General features: G+C 36.9%; 2 protein-coding genes across 4 annotated transcripts in view; one reads left to right on the top strand and one right to left on the bottom strand.

The window, feature by feature from the left end:
* The window catches only part of LOC109091041 (UDP-N-acetylhexosamine pyrophosphorylase-like), a 13440-nt gene extending 6210 nt beyond the window's left edge, over positions 1-7230 (bottom strand). For both annotated transcript variants that reach the window (XM_042758458.1, XM_042758456.1), the window contains exons 1-5: positions 7077-7230; positions 6198-6496; positions 4916-5120; positions 3869-4044; positions 3174-3346 (exon numbers count right to left, since the gene is read on the bottom strand). In XM_042758458.1, the coding sequence (XP_042614392.1) occupies positions 3174-3346; positions 3869-4044; positions 4916-5120; positions 6198-6474 (831 nt within the window). In that variant the 5' untranslated portion in view covers positions 6475-6496; positions 7077-7230. The remainder of the gene's footprint in view (positions 1-3173; positions 3347-3868; positions 4045-4915; positions 5121-6197; positions 6497-7076) is intronic.
* A 404-nt stretch (positions 7231-7634) lies between these two features.
* LOC109091392 (serine/threonine-protein kinase Kist-like) lies at positions 7635-19983 on the top strand. 2 transcript variants are annotated; one of them, XM_019105148.2, is made up of 9 exons: positions 7635-8283; positions 8846-9138; positions 9693-9884; positions 10034-10128; positions 10209-10285; positions 10365-10463; positions 10566-10654; positions 13039-13111; positions 19473-19983. In XM_019105148.2, exons 1-9 carry the CDS (start codon positions 7983-7985, stop codon positions 19496-19498), a joined length of 1245 nt encoding a protein of 414 aa, XP_018960693.1. In that variant the 5' UTR covers positions 7635-7982; the 3' UTR covers positions 19499-19983. The 2 variants fall into 2 exon arrangements, with proteins under 2 accessions (XP_018960693.1, XP_018960691.1); XM_019105146.2 differs by lacking the exon at positions 19473-19983 and having other exon boundaries at positions 13039-17631.
* Positions 19984-21854: the final 1871 nt, after the last annotated feature.

Below are 21854 nucleotides of genomic sequence, written 5' to 3' on the forward strand. Positions count from 1 at the left end.
GTGTGGCTTGTATGGGAGGGCTGCAAGAAAAAAGCAACTCCTCAAGAAAGGCCAAAACGCACCTTGAAGAATCTGAGACTAAAATTTAATTATTTGGCTTCCACAAATAACAGCATTCCTACAGTAAAGCACAGAGGTAATAATATCTTGTTCTGGGGGAGTTTCTCTGCAGCAGGGACTGGAGCACTTGTCAGGATAGAAGGAAAAATAGATGAGGCAAAATACTGTCAAATTCTTGTCAAAAATCTACTGCCCTCTGCCAGAAAGTTGTCAATGGGAACATGACAATGACCCAAAGCACACAGCAAAACTGACCTCACAGTGGTTAAAGGAGAAAAAGGTTAATGTCTTTGCATGGCTTAGTCAGAGCCCAGACTTAAACTCCATTGAAAATATGTAGAATGACTTGACTGCAGTCCACAAACAGTCAGCATCAAATTTAACCGAACTTGAGTTCTGAAAAGAAGAGTGGGCAAATATTGCAAAGTCTAGATGTGCAAAGTTACTAGAGCTACATCCCAACAGACTAAAGGCTGTAATTAAAGCAAAAGGTGTTTCAAAAAGGATGTGATCTTTTTTCCAACTCAGTGATTCCGTGTTTTTTTTGTTTTTTTTTTTATGTTGGTGTTATATCTTTTACTTGGATGTTATAAGTTGCACTGAGTAAATAAAGCTCGGTAAAACAAAAAACTGTGTCGTCTTCATTTCAACCTGCAAAGCAACAAAATATGATTATTTTAAAGGGGGGTGATTCTTTTCTATCGGCCAAGATTACACAATAGATATATAAAAAACAAGAACAATTTACCGTAACAAACCCTGTAAATGATTAATTTTGTTAATGATTAAATTTGATTTAGTACGTGTTTATCGATTGCCATAAAGATTGTATCACGTGTCAGCTGACAATTTGTCATAACTCTAAGTACTAAGCCCAGTTTCAGTTTTATTTAAGTTTATTGCCACATCAGCTTCATGGCAAGGATTTTACATTCGAAATATAGTAGAACACAATACAAAATGCAATAAACATAAATAAATGAATAAAGAACTTTAAATTTACTTTTGAAATAAATTGTACAAATTTTCTGGGCATGTAAAAGTTTTCTGGTACACCAATCAATAAATGTCCATGAGTTAATCTAGTATGTCCAATACGACACCTTGTATACACAACTTGAAGTATTGCGCCCAAGACTAAAACCATTTGTTAAAGATGACTTTTTAACATTTAAAGGAATTTAGGTTGAAAGACAAATCTACCAATACTGTAATGTCATTTTTGTGTAAATACTAAACTAGCTGCTGTGTTTGAATGGGCCTGAGGTCTGTGCTAAATTACAGAAGAGGCAAAAGCAGAAAACCCTTTCCATTCATCTGAGTAACAAATTACAAACTTCTCGGTTGATGACGGGTTAGCACTGGAGTGAGGCTTCGAGCTAAAACCACTTTAAATGCATGCTTCAGAAATGATGAGGGGTGGGTGGGTCCAAATTTTCTTACCATCATCCCCATCACGCAGGAACCGTTTAACTGCTACCAGCTTCTGAGAGCTCAGTTTTCAGAACCAGCTGTTGAGTTTTAATGTCTGAACTAAATATCACGTGCTAATACTTTCATGAATCACATATCATATGCTAATGATTCAGTTTGAGACTCAAAGGATGCATTTAAGGCATTTCTTTTTCATACTGTGAATTACAAAATCAATCCCTCACTTCCAATTGTTCGAAATAACAACTAAGCATAAAAAAAAAACATTAAGTAAGAAAGAATCCGAATCAGAGCACAACACTTTTGTCAAAAAATAGATAAGACAGAAACATTTGTCTATGAAACAAGCACTTCCAGATTCCTTGAAATACTACAGTCATTACGTCACTAACCGGTCACACAAGAAAAAGATGTTGAGTTTCACTCTTGCGTAAATGGCTCACAGGAACACACCTAATGTGAACCTTTTTATAATAATAGTCACAGATATATATTTAGCATGTTGTATTGTTATCTGTATTGTTACAAACATCTTCATTGCTGATCATGTAAACAGGAATGCATGATAGCAGCTTCAAGCTAGCAATCTGGTTTCCTTTCCACTGCATCATAATAACCATTATAATACATCAAAAACTGTGAGGCAGGCTACACTGAGAATAATGGCTAAATTAATTGGTATCCTACATCACCAGGCTAGTTATATAAGAGTTTTAAAGGCAATTTAGCTCCTGACTGGAGACCATTTAAAATGTTCAGAATAACCACTGTTCCTTGTAAAAGTATTTTTTCCCCCTTCTTGCTGTTGTTGATTGCAGACTGCAAAAACATATGTGAACAAGTTACCTGAAACTACACTCTAAAGAAAAAAAAAAAAAAAAAAAAAAAAAAAAAATTTTTGCTAAGCGCAGCGTCCCATCAAAACATTTTAATTTTAACAATCATCAAAAAGTATCAAAACTTTGTGGCCTGTAAGTTTTTTTTATACTATTATTATTTATTTGATCAAAAATACAGTAAAAACAGTAGTGTTGTGAAATACTATTACAATTTACAATAACTATTTTAATATAGTTTAATATAAATGTAATTTATTCCTGTAATGGCAAAATCCTACATTTTTAGCAGCCATGATCCTTCAGAAATGCTTCTAATATTCCAATTTGGTGTCCAAGAAACATTCCGTGCTGAATTTTTGTGGAAACCACCTTTTTTCCCCCTTTCATGATTCTTTGATGAATAGAAAGTTCAAAAGAACAGTATTTATTTGATATAGAAATCTTGTGTAATATTATGTTGTGACTGTCAGTTTTGATTAATTGAATGAGTCCTTGCTGAATAAAATTTCACTTAATTCCTTTAAAAAAAAAATTGACCCCAAACAATAGTGTAAATTCCTGTATATACCTAGCTGCTCCATCTAGTGGACTAACAAAATAAGTTTTGTTTGAAATATGTGACAAGGCACTTCTTGTCAGGGAATTGACCAAACACAGACACAAAAAAATTACTTTAAAAAAACATTGATCAGCGGTGCACAACCTTAATGATAATAAACCGTTAAGTGTGTGGATTTATGAACAAATTCGTAATAGAACTGTATATGCATTAAGATTTTTGCATTATGTATAAAAGAGGAAATACCTGCAAGGGAAGGGCTGGGAATGTTAAGGACTGACCTTTGCACCACAATCAGCTCCTTTCAGTGTACAGAAACCAATGAAAGCAGGGTCAGCCACTTTCACAAGAATGTTGTCTACACAGTAGACATGGATGCAGGAGATTCCTCTCATCTCCATGTCCTTCACAATGTTCTGTGTCCCCAGAGCTCTGTACAGACCCCCATTTCCATCTGAATATTAATGGAAAACATACAAGTGCTGAATATTCACTTGAGTATTTCTAATTATGAATCTTAGCAAGCTTTTGTATCACGTTGTTGGTTAACTGTAAGCCTACTTAACCTGGAGTTTCCTTGGGAAATTTCTGATGGGTTTTTAGAAAAGTCTTTTTTGATTAACGAGTAAAGTAAGGTCTTTGGTTCAGATTACTTGAAGAGGCTTTAATGTTTCGTTCAGCAACATGCTATACATGTTTTACAGTAATACCTCGTATGTGAGGTTGCTTGAAGTTGTCTATACAACTAGGGCAGGCATGACAAACTCAATTCCTGGAGGACCGGAGCCCTGCAGAGTTTAGCTCCAACCCTAATTAAACACACCTGATCCAGCTAATCAAGACCTTCAAGCTTATTTAAAAAACTACATGGTATGTGTGTTGATGCAGGGTTGGAACAAAAGTCTGCAGGGGTGCGGCTCTCCAGAAATTGAGTTTGGCACCCCTGAACTAGAGATATGAACCTTGCTAAACTTACCTGGTGCCATGGCCAGTTTGCCTTTGCCCTCTAGAATAATTTTCCCATTAAAGTCCACAGCGGGAAGCATGCCTTGCTGAAAGAAAAACACATTCTCTTCCTTCAGGCCGAAGTATTTGTGTCGTATGAAGAACTCTTTGGTCATGTCCATTGTTCTGCCACTTGTCATAATGTACCTGATTAATCAAAACATTGATCATGTCATTGCGAGACCAATCTCTTGACAGAATCTTAGCTTAATGTACACTAAAGTTTAAAAAAAATCTATTATTTTTTTAAGGAGTCTTGCTCACCAAGGCTGCATTTATTTGATCTATTTTAAGATTTTAAAATGTAATTTATTCCTGTGGTTGCAAAGCTGAACTTTCAGCAGCCACTACTCCAGTCTTCAGTGTCATATGATTAGAAATCATTTTTAATATGCTGATTTGGTGCTCAAGAAACATTTTTTTATTACAGTTGAAAATAGTTGTGCTGCTTTATATTGATACATCATTTTTAGGATGCTTTCATGAATACAAAGTTCAATAGAACAACATTTATTTGAAACAGAATTTTATAAATAAAGTTTTTAGTGTCACTTTTGTTTAACTTATTACATTAATTTCTTCTAAACAAACAAACACACACACACACACACACACACACACACACACACACACACACAGTGGCACAGTATTATCAGCTGTCTTTAAATAATGAGCTAAGATTAGAGCTGATCATTAGGGCATCATGCGTCATGTATCAGAGGTCAATTCTAATGGGTAGAGATTGGCTCTAAAAATTATTTTTCTCTTGAGGTCTGACCTAGCTGCTCAGGAGGACGACATGCTGGTGTTATGTCAGCCCGATTTCACACTGACTAAACCATGTAACGAGGTCACTTGCATTATGGCAAGTGGGGAGAAACTTCCTCAAGATCAAGACAAGTCTGGTAATCCAAGTAATTAGATTCAACAATCATTGACTCAAACTACTTCCTTGGGAATTCAACTGTAAGTGCACTGTAACAGAATATAGTAAAATTATGCTTAATGATCACCTTACCATGGAATACAGCACTTCCTTGAGTGCAGTTTTTCAGCAAGCTGTTCCAGTTTTCTGATGCGTTCAGCCTGGATCTGAAAGAGGGTTTTGCGAGAGGGGAGGCCCACATCATACATGCCTTTTGGATATGATACACCCAACCGTGTCCCTTGACCTCCAGCCAATAGAAGAACTGCCACTTTGTTTTCTGATATACAACGCAGGCCTGTGGAATGATGGGAGGTTAGGTCACTTTAGCAAACAGATGTAAATACTAACTATGTCACACAATTCAAGGAATGTATCACTGCTCCCATTACACGAGTCCTTAATGTGAAATATGCCACATAATGTACAAAGGAAACTTACTCAACAACGCTGAGAAAAGTCATGGATGCTGTGGGTATAAATTGTCTGAATTCTTAAGCAACAGTTTGTGTTTAATTATCTGCAGATAACAATGGCAAATACCATTAACTTTTATGAGGCCTGCTTTATCTAACATAAATTACTGTTATGGTTGATGTTACATCACCCACACACAGCCTTTAATATGCTGAGATATGACTTTTATGTGAGTTAAAAAAATGAAGTATTAAAAAAATCTTATTAAAGTATTTTGAAAAATGAACTGAACAAAGATGACACGTAAAAATCATTGGGTATCATAGTAATATAGTCTGATTAAAGATGATGTGATGCTGAATGAGCTCAGCATGACTTCGGTAAAGCAATTACATCAAATCTAACCAGAACCAGATGTTTTCAGTCCGTTTTGAAGCATCCTCGCCCAAAATGGAGTACTGGGACAAAACAATGTTTATTCAAATTTGAAACCTATTGTTATGTTTTTTAAATAACAGAGTGGCTTTAGACAGACTCTGGAAAGAAATCCTGAGTTGCTGATCTCTTGGGGGTCATGATTTGTCTAAGGATGGTTCTCTGGGGTCCATTTAGGAGGAGAAGACATTGCATTACTCATTGTGTTTTGTTGTGCAATATTTCTTAGCAACGTTTGTTTCTGGTCAAGAAAAACGTATAAGAATTACTATCACATTTGGGTTATATTATTAAATGAAACATAATCTGTTATGCTTTTGCAATTGTTTAAAATGTCATTGTGCATAAATTCCTCTGTCTGTCCACTTGGTCAGACTGGGAAACCAACTTGCTGACCAGCTAAACTCCAACTTGGCTAGGTTGAGAAACCCACTTAAACAAGCAAAGAACCTTAGGTGGTTTCTTTTAGGTAAGGCAAAATACTGTGTGAGATGGAGTCCTATGAAACAATATCTGAACTCACCCTCTTCTTCCCATTCTTTGAGACATTCACGATCGCGGGTTACACTTCCCAAAACTTCTCGGGGCACCGGCTCCATCCTGGTGTCCACCTTCTCCTGCGAGTTCTGCCCAGATGTCTTCATGGCAGTTTTAAAGAAGTTATTGATCTCCATGAAGTTCATGCTCTCCAAGTCAACAATCATCTCAGCTTGTTCCTCAGGGCTTAGCTGGTCCCAAAACTGGAGGACATGAGACTGCCCGGCTTCATTGAGTCTCTCAGCCAGTTTGCTGGTGTCCATGGTCTCTCGTTTAGATCTGAATCTGTCAGTGATGGAACGGAGGTGGAAACAAAGTGACACTGATTATCTAAGAGCCTTACAAACTCCTGGCAGATCTACCCGTCTTATCCCGCCCATAAATTGATAACTACTCTGTGTACGTGCTCAGTCAAATAAACTCGAGGGAAACTAAGTCTAAGGTCAGGTGTGTGTGATCTTTACCTTTACTCAAAGATCATAATTTTTGATTGGCTGGAGCACAATATAAACTATTACTGGCCATCTGAAAGCCTACTGAACAGTAATCAAGTTTGATAAAAGTCTGACACTCCTGATTAAAGATCACACCTGCTCATTAATTATTTTTTAAATACGTCTTGTGCCTGTTGTTCAACAACAATGAATGAAAACACCTGGTTTATTAAAAATAAGATATCAATATTTGTCATAGTCATTCATAAAAAGAAATATTATAGCATCTAGAATTACCCATAACTAGCCCACATTTGCCCACAAACTCAAGTCGATAGACCGCCTTCTTGACAACAGTACAGCTCTCCGCGGCACCAAACCTTGAGAAATGTTTTGTGATGGTAGAATTAACAACATCATAATATTCTTACCTTTCGAGGAGCTGCTGAACACTTAATACTTCCCTCTCATCAGTGACACTAAAGACACGGTTACATCTCCTGAGAGATCCGCCTTCACTGTCCGAGATCCTCCTCCGACATCCGTCAGACTGACGTGGCACGACAAACACGGAAACACCAAAACCGCGCTACTTTTCCACACTCATGTTCCGGCAAACCCCACCTCCTTCGGACGAATGGGCGGGTCTAACTGCCACAATGCAGTCCGTGAATAGACAGACGAGCTGTCATTCATATAGTCATAGCCAACAGATTTCAGGTCAAGCGCGGGACTTGCTGGACAAGAAATAAAAGCGCAGCAGAATTATTAGACTTTATTCTTTTAGTCTGTTCAGAAATTGCCCAATACCTGGAGTGAATAACCTACTTTTTTCTGTTGGAGTTTTAATTTTGAAGGCACATTCTGGAGAGCCAAGTGTAACAATAGTCAAAATAATAATTAAATATTTTTTGGGAATATTTAATTAATTAAAAATACTGATTAATTTACAGATTATAATTATACTTTGCCTCACTGTAGAAAACTCCACTTTAAATTACAATGTCGTCATTTCCGGTATCATGGCCACCAAAACAGTGGCAGGACTTTGTCAGCTCGGTCCAAAACTGGGTTTCATGGATCCGCGGTGTCTTTGAGGCGCCAGCTACTATGGTGCGGCACTTCGCACCAATTTGTGCGTTTGCGTTAAAATATGGCATTTGAATCCATGTTCGTCAGCAGTTGGTAGTTAGCTGTAAACTTGGCTTGCAGGAAAGCACTATGCAAAGATCACTTTAGCAAAAAAAAAAAAGTTTCTGCAAAGGGCAACTAATGGAGCATACACTACTTATTATAAACCTGATAGTATTTAACTCCGATTATTACTGATATTACTCATGGCTTGTAGTTCTGGCTCCAATACAAAAATGTCCAATCCAAATGTCAGCACACCGGCGATGGCGGTGACACCAGACGCCGTGGATCAGAAGACAAGCCCGGTGGTATTTGAGATTTACGGAAAGATCTGGAGCGTGCAGGCTCGTCTGGGGCAGGGCGTCTCGGCCTCGGTGTACCGGGTGAACTCCGGCCGGGCGAGTTCTGCAGTGAAGGAGTTTCAGGTGGACGCACAGGGTGGAGATTACGGGTACCTCAAGGAAAGCTCTGTGCTGGAGAAGATTCAGGGACATAAAAATATAGGTAAACCATACAGGGGTCAAGACAAGCTAACAAACATAGATTTAAACCAGTGCTTCTCAACCGGGGGGGCCAGGGACCACTCTGCAAACTTTCTTGGGGCCCCAATAAGACTTAAAATTATTTACAATTTTGTTCTATTAGCATAATTTTAATTAAAATACTAAAAAAGAGAGATGTACAACGTAAAATGTTAACTTTATTTTAATTACAAAATAACATCAGTAAAGGTACAAATCAGCTTAGATATTGGGTCCTTTTAATATTCACTTGGACAAGGGGGGCCTTGTGGTCAAAAGAGTTGAGAACCAATGATTTAAACAGCTCTATGTGTCATTTAATTGGTATTAAAATCATGCAAAATGTCATTATTTTGATTCTGTTTAATCTAGAAAGAATTCAGAAGTACACTGGCATTGCAAATGTAAAATTGCTGCTCAATTTAATATAGTGATCATAATTCCTGGAGATCCAACTGCTGTTCCAGCATTGTAACGTTGGTATTTTCGTTGGGTAACGTTTGTATTTTCTCTCTTGTCTGGTGTTTATTCTTATGTCTCTCTAGTGACGCTGTATGGAATGTTCACCAATCACAACCCATTTGGTGTGGCCACTCATTGCCTTTTGTTGGAGCTTTTGGATGTGAGTGTGTCAGAATTGCTGGTCAGAGTGAGTAATCAGGGGCATTCCATGTGGTTGATTCAGCACTGTGCCCGTGATGTTTTGGAGGCCCTTAGCTTCCTGCACAGGGGAGGTTACGTACATGCTGACCTCAAGCCCCGCAACATTCTCTGGAGCGCTGATGACGAGTGCTTTAAGCTCATTGACTTCGGCCTTAGCTTTAAAGAGGGACACCAGGTGAGGAGTTGATATGGTTTTCCTGAGACACCCTATAATTTTTTGTCTGAATTTATTTACATACACAAGCATAGACTGCTGGTCAAAAAATTTGAGGTCGGTATAATTTCTTTCATGCTTACCAAGTCTTCATATATTAGATCAAAATACAGTAAAACCGTAATAATGTGATTTTTGAATTTAAAATAACTGTTTAATTTCTTATATATATAAGTATTTTATTCCTGTGATGTCAAAGCTGAATTTCCAGCAGTGTTTCATGATCCTTAACAATCATTATAATATGCTGATTTGGTGCTTAAGAAAACATGTTGAAAGCTCATGTTTATGTGGAAACTGTGATACATTTTTAAGGAGTCCTTTAGGAATAAAAAGTTATCATTTATTTAAAGTAGAGAATTCAATTTAATGTAGAGTTTCTTTAAAAAATAAAAACTTGCTGACCTCAAACTTTTAAATGGTAGTGTAGTATTAATGTTCTTCAGTATTCAGATACAGGTTGGAAGTGAGCTTCTTGTCTTTTCTGACTAAGGGTTCTTGTCTGTTCCTTACAGGATGTGAAGTACATCCAGACAGATGGTTACCGGGCACCTGAAGCCGAGCTGCAGAACTCACTGGCCCAGGCAGGTCTAGAGAGTGACTCTGGCTGCACAACTGCTGTGGACCTGTGGAGTCTGGGAATCATTCTTCTAGAGATGTTCTCAGGAATCAAACTGAAGGAAACTGTGAGGTCTCAGGAATGGAAGGTCAGCTGATGCCCAAGCAGCTGTGAAGCTGTACTCCTGAATTTGAACTTAAATCTTAAATGTTATTTAGTGTAATAACAATTTGCGTCAACATTTTCTCTGAGTAACTGTTCCTCATGTTATTTTGGCCTTGTGTTGTGTCTCTACAGGATAACAGTTCTGCAATAGTAGACCATATCTTTTCAAGCAATGCTGTGGTTTACCCGGCTATCCCTGTTTTTCATTTGAGAGATCTGATCAAAAGGTAGGAAGTAATCTAAGCGGTGTACTAGTGTGTTCTTTAGACATAATTAAAACAAGTAATATATGTCTGTACATTTCCAGTATGCTTCACAATGACCCTAAACTGAGAAGCACAGCTGAGTCAGCATTAATCAACCCTTTCTTCAGCATTCCCTTTGGTTTGTATGACTTAAACATTGTCTGCATCGCCCAGTTTGGTGTAACACTGTGTGAGTGAGGAACTGCTTTGGGTTTTAGCACCTCATATTGAAGATTTGGTTCTTTTGCCTACACCTGTCTTGAGACTTCTAAACGTAATAGACGACAACCACCTGTATAATGAGGATGAGTATGAAGGTGAGTCTTTGTCTTTACATTTCCTTTATAGTAAATATATTTTCTCTGTGGTTTATTTATTTAGTAGATCTCAAAGTCACATTTATTTCTTGGTCTTCTTAGATATAATAGAGGACATGAAAGAAGAATGTCAGAAGTATGGCACGGTTGTATCGTTACTGATCCCAAAAGAGAATCCTGGCAAGGGACAGGTGTGGAAAATGGAATTTCAGTAGTGAATGTGAATTATTCTAGATATTCTCTTCACCTAATAATTGGAAGAAGAGATTTTATATCCCAGTGGTGCTATTCTGGTAAAATAAAGGAGACATAAAATTTAATTGTATAGAAAGTGTTTTATGTTAATCTCTATAAACATATCCTTATCTAGTAACTACAAACGGCTCAAAGCCATGGAAATGTATTGTTCCAAAAATGCGGGAACTCTGACAATAACAATTTCTGGTTTATTTGAAAGGTTGACATGATTAAAAGTAATGATAACTTGCAGTTCATTATGTGAGCCTGATGTTAATTTGGGAAAAATTCAGCCAAATTAAGTGGGCTCATTCTGTGATGTATTCATTAAATTGATTCAGACCGATAACTAGTGAGTCTTTTTGACAAATTCATATAAAGAAACTCATAAGAGTTCATTCTTTTTTTAATTAGACAACACTGGTCACACTGTATGTATGTTGTCAAGAGAATGGAATAAAAAGACTTATTCTTTTATTGTACCACTCAATTATATATATATACAGGTGCTGGTCATATAATTAGAATATCATCAAAAAGTTGATTTATTTCATTAATTTCATTCAAAAAGTGAAACTTGTATATTATATTCATTCATTACACACAGACTGATATATTTCAAATGTTTATTTCTTTTAATTTTTATGATTATAACTGACAACTAAGGAAAATCCCAAATTTAGTATCTCAGAAAATTAGAATATAAATTAAGACCAATACTAACAAATTATTTTTAGAAATCTTGGCCAACTAAAAAGTATAAAAATGAAAAGTATGAGCATGTACAGCACTCGATACTTAGTTGGGGCTCCTTTTGCCTGAATTACTGCAGCAATGCAGCGTGGCATGGAGTCGATCAGTCTGTGGCACTGCTCAGGTGTTATGAGAGCCCAGGTTGCTCTGATAGTGGCCTTCAGCTCTTCTGCATTCTTGGGTCTGGCATATCGCATCTTCCTCTTCACAATACCCCATAGATTTTCTATGGGGTTAAGGTCAGGTGAGTTTGCTGGCCAATTAAGAACAGGGATACCATGGTCCTTAAACCAGGTACTGGTAGCTTTGGCACTGTGTGCTGGGGCCAAGTCCTGTTGGAAAATGAAATCTGCATCTCCATAAAGTTGGTCAGCAGCAGGAAGCATGAAGTGCTCTAAAACTTCCTGGTATACGGCTGCGTTGACCTTGGACCTCAGAAAACACAGTGGACCAACACCAGCAGATGACATGGCATCGAAAACCATCACTGACTGTGGAAACTTTACACTGGACCTAAGAAACGTGGATTGTGTGCCTCTCCTCTCCAGACTCTGGGACCCTGATATCCAAAAGAAATGCAAAATTTACTTTCATCAGAGCACATAACTTTGGACTACTCAGCAGCAGTCCAGTCCTTTTTGAAGCGAGACGCTTCTGACGCTGTCTGTTGTTCAAGGGTGGCTTGACACAAGGAATACAACAGCTGAAACCCATGTCTTGCATGCATCTTTGTGTAGTGGTTCTTGAAGCACTTACTCCAGCTGCAGTCCACTCTTTGTGAATCTCCCCCACATTTTTGAATGGATTTTGTTTCACAGTCCTCTCCAGGGTGCAGTTATCCCTATTGCTTGTACACTTTTTTTCTACCACATCTTTTCCTTCCCTTCGCCTCTCTATTAATGTGCTTGGACACAGAGCTCTGTGAACAGCCAGCCTCTTTTGCAATGACCTTTTGTGTCTTGCCTTCCTTGTGCAAGGTGTCAATGGTCGTCTTTTGGACAACTGTCAATTCAGCAGTCTTCCCCATGATTGTGTAACCTACAGAACTAGACTGAGAGACCATTTAAAGGTTTTGCAGGTGTTTTGAGTTAATTAACTGATTAGAGTGTGGCACCAGGTGTCTTCAATATTGAACCTTTTCACAATATTCTAATTTTCTGAGATACTGAATTTGGGATTTTCCTTAGTTGGCAGTTATAAACATCAAAATTAAAAGAAATAAACATTTGAAATATATCAGTATGTGTGTAATTAATAAATATAATATACAAGTTTCACTTTTTGAATGGAATTAGTGAAATAAATCAACTTTTTGATGATATTCTAATTATATGACCAGCACCTGTATATATGTGTGTGTGTATATGTTTTAAATACTATATTAATATAATTAAATGAAAATCCTGTTTGGAAGCTCACAAAAAATAATGTATTTTTCTTATGATGTGGTTGATCCAGAAGCAGCAAAATAGTGCAGCAGGAGTCAATTCCACCTCCTAGTGGATAGAAAGACAATAATTCAGCGTGTAATGCGCTGTATTCTTTCTCCGGTTCTGAATATTCATCATTCGTCTTGTCTTGGCAGGTGTTTGTGGAGTATGCAAATGCTGGAGACTCCAAAGAAGCCCAGAGACTGCTGACAGGCCGAACGTTTGATGGCAAGTTTGTGGTCACTACGTTTTATCCACTGAGTGCCTATAAGAGAGGTTACTTATACCAAACTGTGCAGTAAGGCTGCACACACACCTTCATACAAAAGATGTAAATTACAATCATGTGACTGGTTTTAAACCCTCGATCTGTGTATTAATCTGTTGTGCTACCTTTAATATTTACTGGTGTTACTAAGAGCAACAACATTGTGAATATAGGCACACATGCAGTTTAACTTGAGTGTAACAGAAGAAAAGTTTTAGTGCCTGCTTCCTACTTCCTTTTTTTTACTAAGTGATCACAGCATAATAAGAGAATTATATTTACTGTGTGATAGCTGGTTGCCAGACATTCGATATGTATGCTTCCATACTTTGTCATTTAGATTATAAAAAAAAAATGTTTGCAGTGGGATTGATGCACTGCTTTGGTTTACACTGCCTTCTAATCAACAGATCACTTCAGAGACTAGGTTTACATGCTCTTTGAATGTCTACGATTCTAAAAATTTGTAGTTTATGTGGCCTGTTTTCTTCCATTCTTTTTTCTGTTGTTAGGTTTGGTGAAGGTATGTAGGCATTTCCAGTAATTATGCACATATTTATAAACTACTGGCAAAATACACTGGCCTGCATGCACTGTAGCATGGTTAACATTTATGTCATACTTCACCATGAAAGCTGTTTAACCATATTTAAACTGAAGATGGAAATCTGCAGAGAGAGCACAAATACGACAGAGCGGGTAGCCTTGTGCTAAATATCATTATTAAATGACTTTTTATTTTATTTTATTATTTGCTTGCGACTCCATGTCTAACACAAAAACCACACTCTGTCTCATCCAAAACCTCTCTGGATATGTTTATTGAACAATATACTTTCATCAAGTATATTGTTAAGTATAAATTGTGTCTGAAAACTCATCAAAAACATTTCAAGTGGTTTTCTTCGGAAAATACTTGTGTTAAATGTGTGGTACTGTATGTTGTGCAAAGCAATGTGACTCATAGCTTCATAGCACACAAATGTGAAGATGTCAGGAGCAAATATTCTACTCTGTATGTTCATTAAGCTGGACTGCCCTGACACATTGATAAATAATGCTGTTAAAGTGAGAATCACTTACTTTACCATACAGATACAGTAACAAATAAGTTTCAGAAAGGCTTTTACCTTTTATTAAAGCTGAAATGCTTTTCTACAGACACGTTCAAGTCAGTTGTATCAGCTATTTGAATGGATTTTACTATCTGTACAATAATGGTGAGTGATTTTGAAGTCGTAACATTATTTAAAGGCTTTTCCAGTTGTGATAGGTATAGGTATATTCCTGGTGTCATAGTGTTTTCCAATCAGTTTGTCTGTGATTGCATGATGTGGAGTCTTTAATAGCACTACAGAGCTTTTTGACAATTAAGACTGTTCTCATTTACTTCATGAATATCATCTGATTGTTTGTCAGTCATCCAGGTTGATTGTTTTTCTTTCTACTGTCCAATGAATGTCATAAAGTCAGTTTTCTTTGTCCTGCAGTCTAGAAACATGATATTCACTTCCAGGGCAGTGAGCTCTAATATGATAAGTGTACAAGACAGTGTGAGGAAAGAACAGTTGAAGTTTCAACTTAAAAAATCCTCCTTTTTTTTTTTACTCTCTAGATGGGGTGTGGATTAGATGGCATTGTGGCCAATATTTATTTTTTTTGTCTTTATGGGAATGTTTTAGCAGTGTAATCATAAGAAAAGGGCACTTTGGTTGAACTGAATGATAAGCATTTTCTGAGTGTGTGTCATTCCAGATCTGGGCAATTTACTTAAATTCTTGCTCCGAGCATTGGAAAGAAAGTGTGATAGATCTAGATTTTGTACACTTTTATGTATCTCTCTCCCTCTCACTCTTGCACATTAATAGTGATGACATTTGAGAGAATTATGGAGATGGTGAGCAGGAGATCTTTTAGTATCCTGCCCATATGAATCTGGTCTGCTGCCACTGGAAAATGCGATTCTTGGATAGAAAGATTCAGTTGCTAAACCATTTGAGCTTGTCTGTGTGAAATGCACTAGGCATTGGATTGTGCTACTAATTGTAGGTGTTACATGTTTTGATAAACTTTCCAAATATAAAGAGAGAACCTGTATGAGCTCAGATGAATGAATGAAGTAGCCTTGGCAACTGATTTACAGTCAGGAGACTTTGTTTTATTCCTTTTCCTGTTTGAGCCACCTACAGTGAACAAATAATTGGCTTTTAGGATATTGAATAACAGCATACATAGGCTATATTTACTCAGAAACAAGAATCGTTACAAAATTGATATAAGGATGAAACTATGTAGTTTTTATGTGAATACTGTAGGTCTAATGTGAGTCAAGGAAAATTGCTCTTATGCATCAGAACATTAATGAGAAGATTCCACTTTGACAATCCAGTTTGATGTCGATGTGAAACCTTCTTAAATTGATGATGAACAGATTCAGATTCATATAAGTGAATTTTACATAAATGTGACAATAATCAATCTATGAGCCATCCATACTTTCATTTAGCCTGTTATTAATATAAATCCACAATAAAATTTAAAATTGATCAACAACTTTTTCCTCAAGCAATATCATCAAAGCTGCTCAAATAGAGCCCAGAGTCCCTTCTAACACTTTTGAAAAGCACAAAAGATTTCTTCTCATGATTAACTACTGCATATAACCTAAGATATGTATCTGTCAGGGATCATTTCATGCTGCCTTAATTATTATTATTTTTTGTATGCTGTAATAATGTCACAGTGACTGTGAGAAAAGTGCCAAAATTGTTTCAAAACCGCCTTTTTTCCTCCCCGCCAGCAACCCTGGAGAAATACCCAAGACTGCAGGGAAGCCATATATATACGATTATCTTGAAATACATTTAGCCTAAATGCTTTTACATGTGCCCAGAAACATTAAAATCTGTTCCAGTTGGATGCCAGAGATCATATGAACAGTAAAGCACACCGCTGGAGTTTGGCTGGCCTTTGTGTTTGTGCAGTGAGTAATGAACATCCCAAGAGAAAACACTGTAGGGTGTAACCACAGATAGACATGGGAGTGAAATGCTCTTTGGGCCTTAATAACTCGAGAGAAAGGTTGGAGAACTAAATGGCATCTTGAATGGTGAGAAAGATTTTGAGTTGGTGATTAGAACGAGCATACTAAAATTCTAGTCAGGAATAGAGAAAATGCACGCAAACATCCTTCATATTTATGATCATAATTTCCTTTGCAACCCTCTTTAAAAATGCATTGGCTGCTTTATTGGTTTCAATATTGCAATAAAGAAACTTAAGTCATACATATCACACATATCTCTTAGCGTGCATATGACCTTTGAAGGAAAGTAGTAAGAAATCACCTGACAGTACAGTCATTTAAAGTGAACTTATAAGACAGTAAGGTGATAAGATGACATGAATCATGTGTAGATTATAAAATATAAGGGTTATACGTCAGAAACTGAATATGTGGTTTTGCTAAGTTGGAAAAACAATCAAGAAAGTCCTGTATTATGAAATTAGTCAGCTTTTTTGTATTGCATTGGGTTAAAGGATCAGAGGTTTAGACGATTCTTCAAATCACTTGTTAACCTGACAGCAGAGTAAACAGACAACAGAAGTGAGTTCATGTGTGATCTACTGTTTGTAGTGAAAAGTCATGGTAACATGCTGACTTCTCAAAAGCATATAATGCATGTAGTGGGCTACCATGATCAAAAGGCTTGTAGAAATAGTGTTTACAGTACATTTGTGGTACACAAGTGCATTACGGTGCTTGAAATGCAGGGTTTATAGTATCAAAGCAGTAAGTAACAATTGTGATGAAATGTCTCTCATTGTTTTGTATGCAGATTCTATTTATGATGCTTCCCTTTAAAACATGCTTTTCATATTGAATCTTTCATTGTTACTGAAAATACAGATTTACAACTGTGAAAATTCCCTCCAAAGCATTTAAAAACATGTCTCACAAGTCCAGTCCAAAGGATATTCTTCGATAGATTATGTAAATCTAGTATGGTAAAGTCTATAATTTGATAACAGGAGAATAAAATGAGTATATTTAATAGTTAAGGTAAATAATAATTGAATTTTGCGTTGGAGGTGTGGTGCAGGTGGCCTACATTACCATTATTTTACTCCATATTCAGACAATCGTGTTCTTGAATAACCTTCCTCATTTCAGTCTTATGTGATTGGGCAAAAGATCATTCTTTCTGAAGCTCTGCCTTAAAGTCCACATAATATGTGGCAGGGAAAACAAACCTAAACTTGAATTGAACATGCTACAAAGTATAAAAATGATCTTAACATTGAGTGTGAGGATGAGTGTTTTCTGTACTAGCGTAAAAAAGATGTTGTATATGTAATTTGTAAAATGTAAGTTGAGCAGATGATCATCTACTAAGGATCATGGGAGACTGTGACTTGAGAGCTCTCGATAGAATGAATAATGTTCATGTTTCTCACAATAAAAATGTTAATGTCTGTATCATGATCTCATGTCTTTAGCTGTTCTTGGTCATTTCTAATGGCTTCTGCTTGACAGAATAGTTTTTTTATTTAAATTCAAATGAGAAATCAAAGGCTCTTGTAATGTAAGTGACTTAGGAATTCACATACACCCAGGCTACTGACCACTAGATGGCAGCACCACATTTCAGACTGTAAAAGTGTATTGCAGCCGCCATAGAAGTGTGTAAGGTTATTGTGGAAACTTATACCATTACTCCATTTTCAAACTCATTCTAATGGTACACTGACGTTTCTTTCCCACGCTTCCGCCAAACGTCAGTTCTGCGAGCGAGTATGAAATTCCGCGAAAAGGGCAGATTGCTTTATGGCAGCAACAAATGCACCTGTGCTGTGTACCAAATCGCCCACATGCCCTCATTCAGATTCGGTCTGAGCTTACTAATACAATGCGTCACCTTTATGTTGGAAGACATGTCTTTCTCATCTAGGATTAGGACTGTAAATATCCCCTCGTGGGGTACATTCTTAAGACCCCCACCTGCGGTTCCCTACAGCTCCATATTCCTGCCAGATTAAAGGTGCAACAATTTACTGCAATCTAATAAACCAGGCCTTGCACAGGGCTCTCACTAAGGCAGTTTTCCAACATTGTCAACTCAATGAATTACAAAAGAGGAGTGGTTTTAATGAGGGAGTCTTGTAGGGTTCTCTAGATTAATAGTGCCTGTTCACATTCAGTCAAAGTGACAGATATGTGGTGTAGAAAGTGAATGTGAACCTGAGTTGCAGCCTTTGCCACTTGAATATACAGAATACCCATGCATGGCTGCACAATCTTGTTTCACCATATGTATGGCAGAATGACAGAGAAATCCAGAGGATGTGGTGGTTTAGGATCACTGCCTTCTAAATCCCCATGCGACATGCACACGCACCTACACAGCACATGCTGTGCTTATTGCACAATTGGCACGTTTCCTTGAATTCTGCACTGGAACACCAAAAAAAAAAAAACATGCTTACCTCAATATGTGTTTTTTCCTCTGCTCAGGAATTAAAGCTGTGCAACACTTGGCTGTGTTTTTGTTAAATGGATTGTGTGTTATTTTGAGAAAAGGACTATCCAATTTAAAAATCATACCAGCAGCACTTCTCAATCCTGCTCCTGGAGTCCAAGCAAGCCTATACATTTTTTAGTGCTGTTTGTTACGGCAAGCATCAATATTCCTAGTTCTTACTGATAGTTAGGGACTTCAATAAACCCCTAACCCTATGTATAATTTTCAGCACATTCAACTCACACATTTTTGCCACAGATATGCAGCTTTTTGAGAAGAGGTGAGGTGTTTGTTTACTAAGCAATTAAACTTCTCTTCTTGTCTTGGAAAGTCATATTAAAAACGTATTTAATATTATTAAAAATATGATATATGAAAATGTCAAAATGTTCTATATAAATTTATGAGTGATATGAACTTTTTATATTATTGTTATAAAATGTATAAATATATAATATAATGTGTATAATTTTGTATATTTCTATAAATTTATCTAGGACCACATTTATGGTATTTTATGGTGATGTGTGTCCTTTTGAACTTCTGAATAGTGATATCTGCATGTGCAAGCATTACTTGCATTTTCAAATAAGCAAAGTACAAATTCTTAGTTTTAAGTTTAAATTCTAAATTCTCTTAGTTTTGTATAGTTTTATATTTTATATTAATTTTTATTTTAAATTACAAATACAAAGAATATGCATTAAGAAATGTGTGCAATGTAATTATACATTCTTAAAAAAAATGTACAGAACAAACAAACTAACATGTTTTTTTTTTTTTTTTTTTTGTATGTTAGAGCCATCCCTGAGAGATGCGTTCTAATAACTTAGAACTGGACCCTGACCTGAATGAAATACTGATGCTTCATGCCGTACCACACTTGACTGAACAGCAAAAATGCAAACATTGCCTTCGGTTACAGTGGATGGAATCGTTAGCTGCAGAGACTACAGAGCACAGGTCTGAGACAGCCAGAAGATCCTATTTACTTTGCCGCTGTACTGCCCATTCCTTACTAATGCCAGCTCTTTCCATTGTGCTGGTGATTTCAAATGCGTTAAAAGTAGAACAGACACCCTCTCTCTCTCTCTCTTCCTTCAACTCTCTCACCTTGTCTTTCAGACATAGTCTGACCATAAACCCAGAGGAATGCTATATTAACCCTGAGATAAAACAGGAACCTAATGGGCGAAAAACTCTTTACTAAACATTGCACCTTATCTGAAACCAGCATACACAAACATGTGCTGTACTGTGATGATCAATAAGACTGATAAATGATAACTCAGTGGGTTGAAGCTGACTCATACAGTCTCAGTGTGTTCTCTCTTAGCGCTCAGAGGTCAGGATATCACTGATGGGAATCTGTGTGAGACCCAAACATCAATGATTGGTGTTATTACAGGCCACAGGGAAAGATGGCCATATCCACATGGCTAGGAGTCTAATGCGTTTTAGTACACTGCATTTAGTGATGGCTGATTGTTATCAACATCGCTGTCTCCACATCTCGGGCACATTTATTGAACTGTACATCAGTTCCCAGTCTTACATTCTGCCCTATTTCTGGTAAGAAGATCCAGTAAGTGGCCTGGACTGTGCTTTTAAGTTTAAAGGGATACTGTACCCCCAGTAATCAATATTCTGTCATACAGTCATTTAGACAGCCTCTTTTTATTCCCAAATGATTAATTTCAGCAATGGAGCACAAAACACACTGTATTGGTAGTTTTTTCATACAATTACAGTACAATGAATGGGGACTGAAGCTTTTTAGCTCTGAAAAGGACACAAAAGCACTATAAAAATATCATAAAATGGTCCAAATGACTCATGATACCTTTGCATGAGAAAGAGAAAAATTTAAGTCATTATTGACTTATGTTTCCCCCTCAGTGCAGCAACTGTCCCTTCGCAAAAACTCGCCTCCCTACTGTTGCTACGTCTAAAAAAGTGGCACTCTCCTGCCACGCATTATGTTCTCATGCAGTTAAAAATACATTGTGGAGCAAGGAGGACACTGACAACGTGCCGACAGACAGGTTACTTGTGGTATGAAACAAAGTATCAGCTTTCAAATTTTGAATTTTTTTAAGAAATTAAAATAATAAATATCGTTTTCTGGCTCTTTAAATGTGTTGTGTTTCTCGTGCCAGATCGCTGTAGTTCAAGTGGCACATGAACCAATCATCTCTTCCTCTTTACTAGTTATAGCACAAAATAAGCATGAATGAACATCAGAAGGTATCAAAGATGTCATTACACACAGTTTTAAAGTTCAAGTCCACCGACATTCATCTATTCTCCTGTCTGGGTTCTTTGTTGGAAAATTGGTGGCATTGTGATTGGTCAGATCCCTTGTCACTAAAACGCCCGATGAAGGCTCAATTGGAATATTGATTCAGTGAGTTGAATTTAATTCATGAATCATATAGACAATTTATGATACTTCAATTTATGAAAACTTCATTCCCCATTCAGCTGTATGGTAAAACATTACCAATACAATTCAATATTTCTGTGCTCCATCACAAGAGTTTAGGCATGGCTGTTAAAGCCTATTCTTCACTGGACAATTATTTCATGTCAGAAATGCCGCGTATGCCTGAGCTTTTACTCAGTATGGCTGCACAAAGGCACAGCGGTGACCTTCTGTCACCATAGCAACACAATAACAAATCAAACTCTGTTCTTCAGTATTGTGCCTGCAGAGTCTCTTTACACAAACCGCATTCTGGGTCTTCTCTTGGCAGACAGATGAACGGGAGCTGGAATGTAAACAGAAGACAGATTTGTGAATATGCAGCATGTCATCTTTATTAAGCATCCTACCGTGACATGATTCCACTTTTCACGGTATAACCCTCCTGGTTCAAACTGGACTTCTAGCTGAGTATTATTATTGAGTATAGAGTCATGCAGGGTGAAGACTCTCTAGGACATCCAGCGAAATGAGTTTGGGTACAACAGATACATTGGAGGTGTTTTGGAGTTTTTTTTAAAAAACACAAATGTCGAAAAGAACATGCTTTTTTTATCATTTAAATTATGCGTATAATGGTGTAATTATAATGTTTTTATATTATATGCCTTTGATGCATAAAAAAGACAAGTTAACAATGGATATAGATAAATATTCATAATGGAAGGGCCTTTTAATCAATTCAGTTGTTTCTAA

The sequence above is a fragment of the Cyprinus carpio genome, chromosome A6 (assembly GCF_018340385.1).
Source record: "Cyprinus carpio isolate SPL01 chromosome A6, ASM1834038v1, whole genome shotgun sequence".
In the NCBI taxonomy this organism is placed as follows: Eukaryota; Metazoa; Chordata; class Actinopteri; order Cypriniformes; family Cyprinidae; genus Cyprinus; species Cyprinus carpio.

Coding starts and splice junctions, on each gene's coding strand:
- LOC109091392 (XM_019105146.2), top strand. CDS start 7,983: ATGGCTTGTAGTTCTGGCTCCAATACAAAAATGTCCAATCCAAATGTC. Junction 9,885..10,033: donor TGAGGTCTCAGGAATGGAAG/GTCAGCTGATGC, acceptor GTGTCTCTACAG/GATAACAGTTCTGCAATAGT. Junction 10,286..10,364: donor TTTCTTCAGCATTCCCTTTG/GTTTGTATGACT, acceptor TTTGGGTTTTAG/CACCTCATATTGAAGATTTG.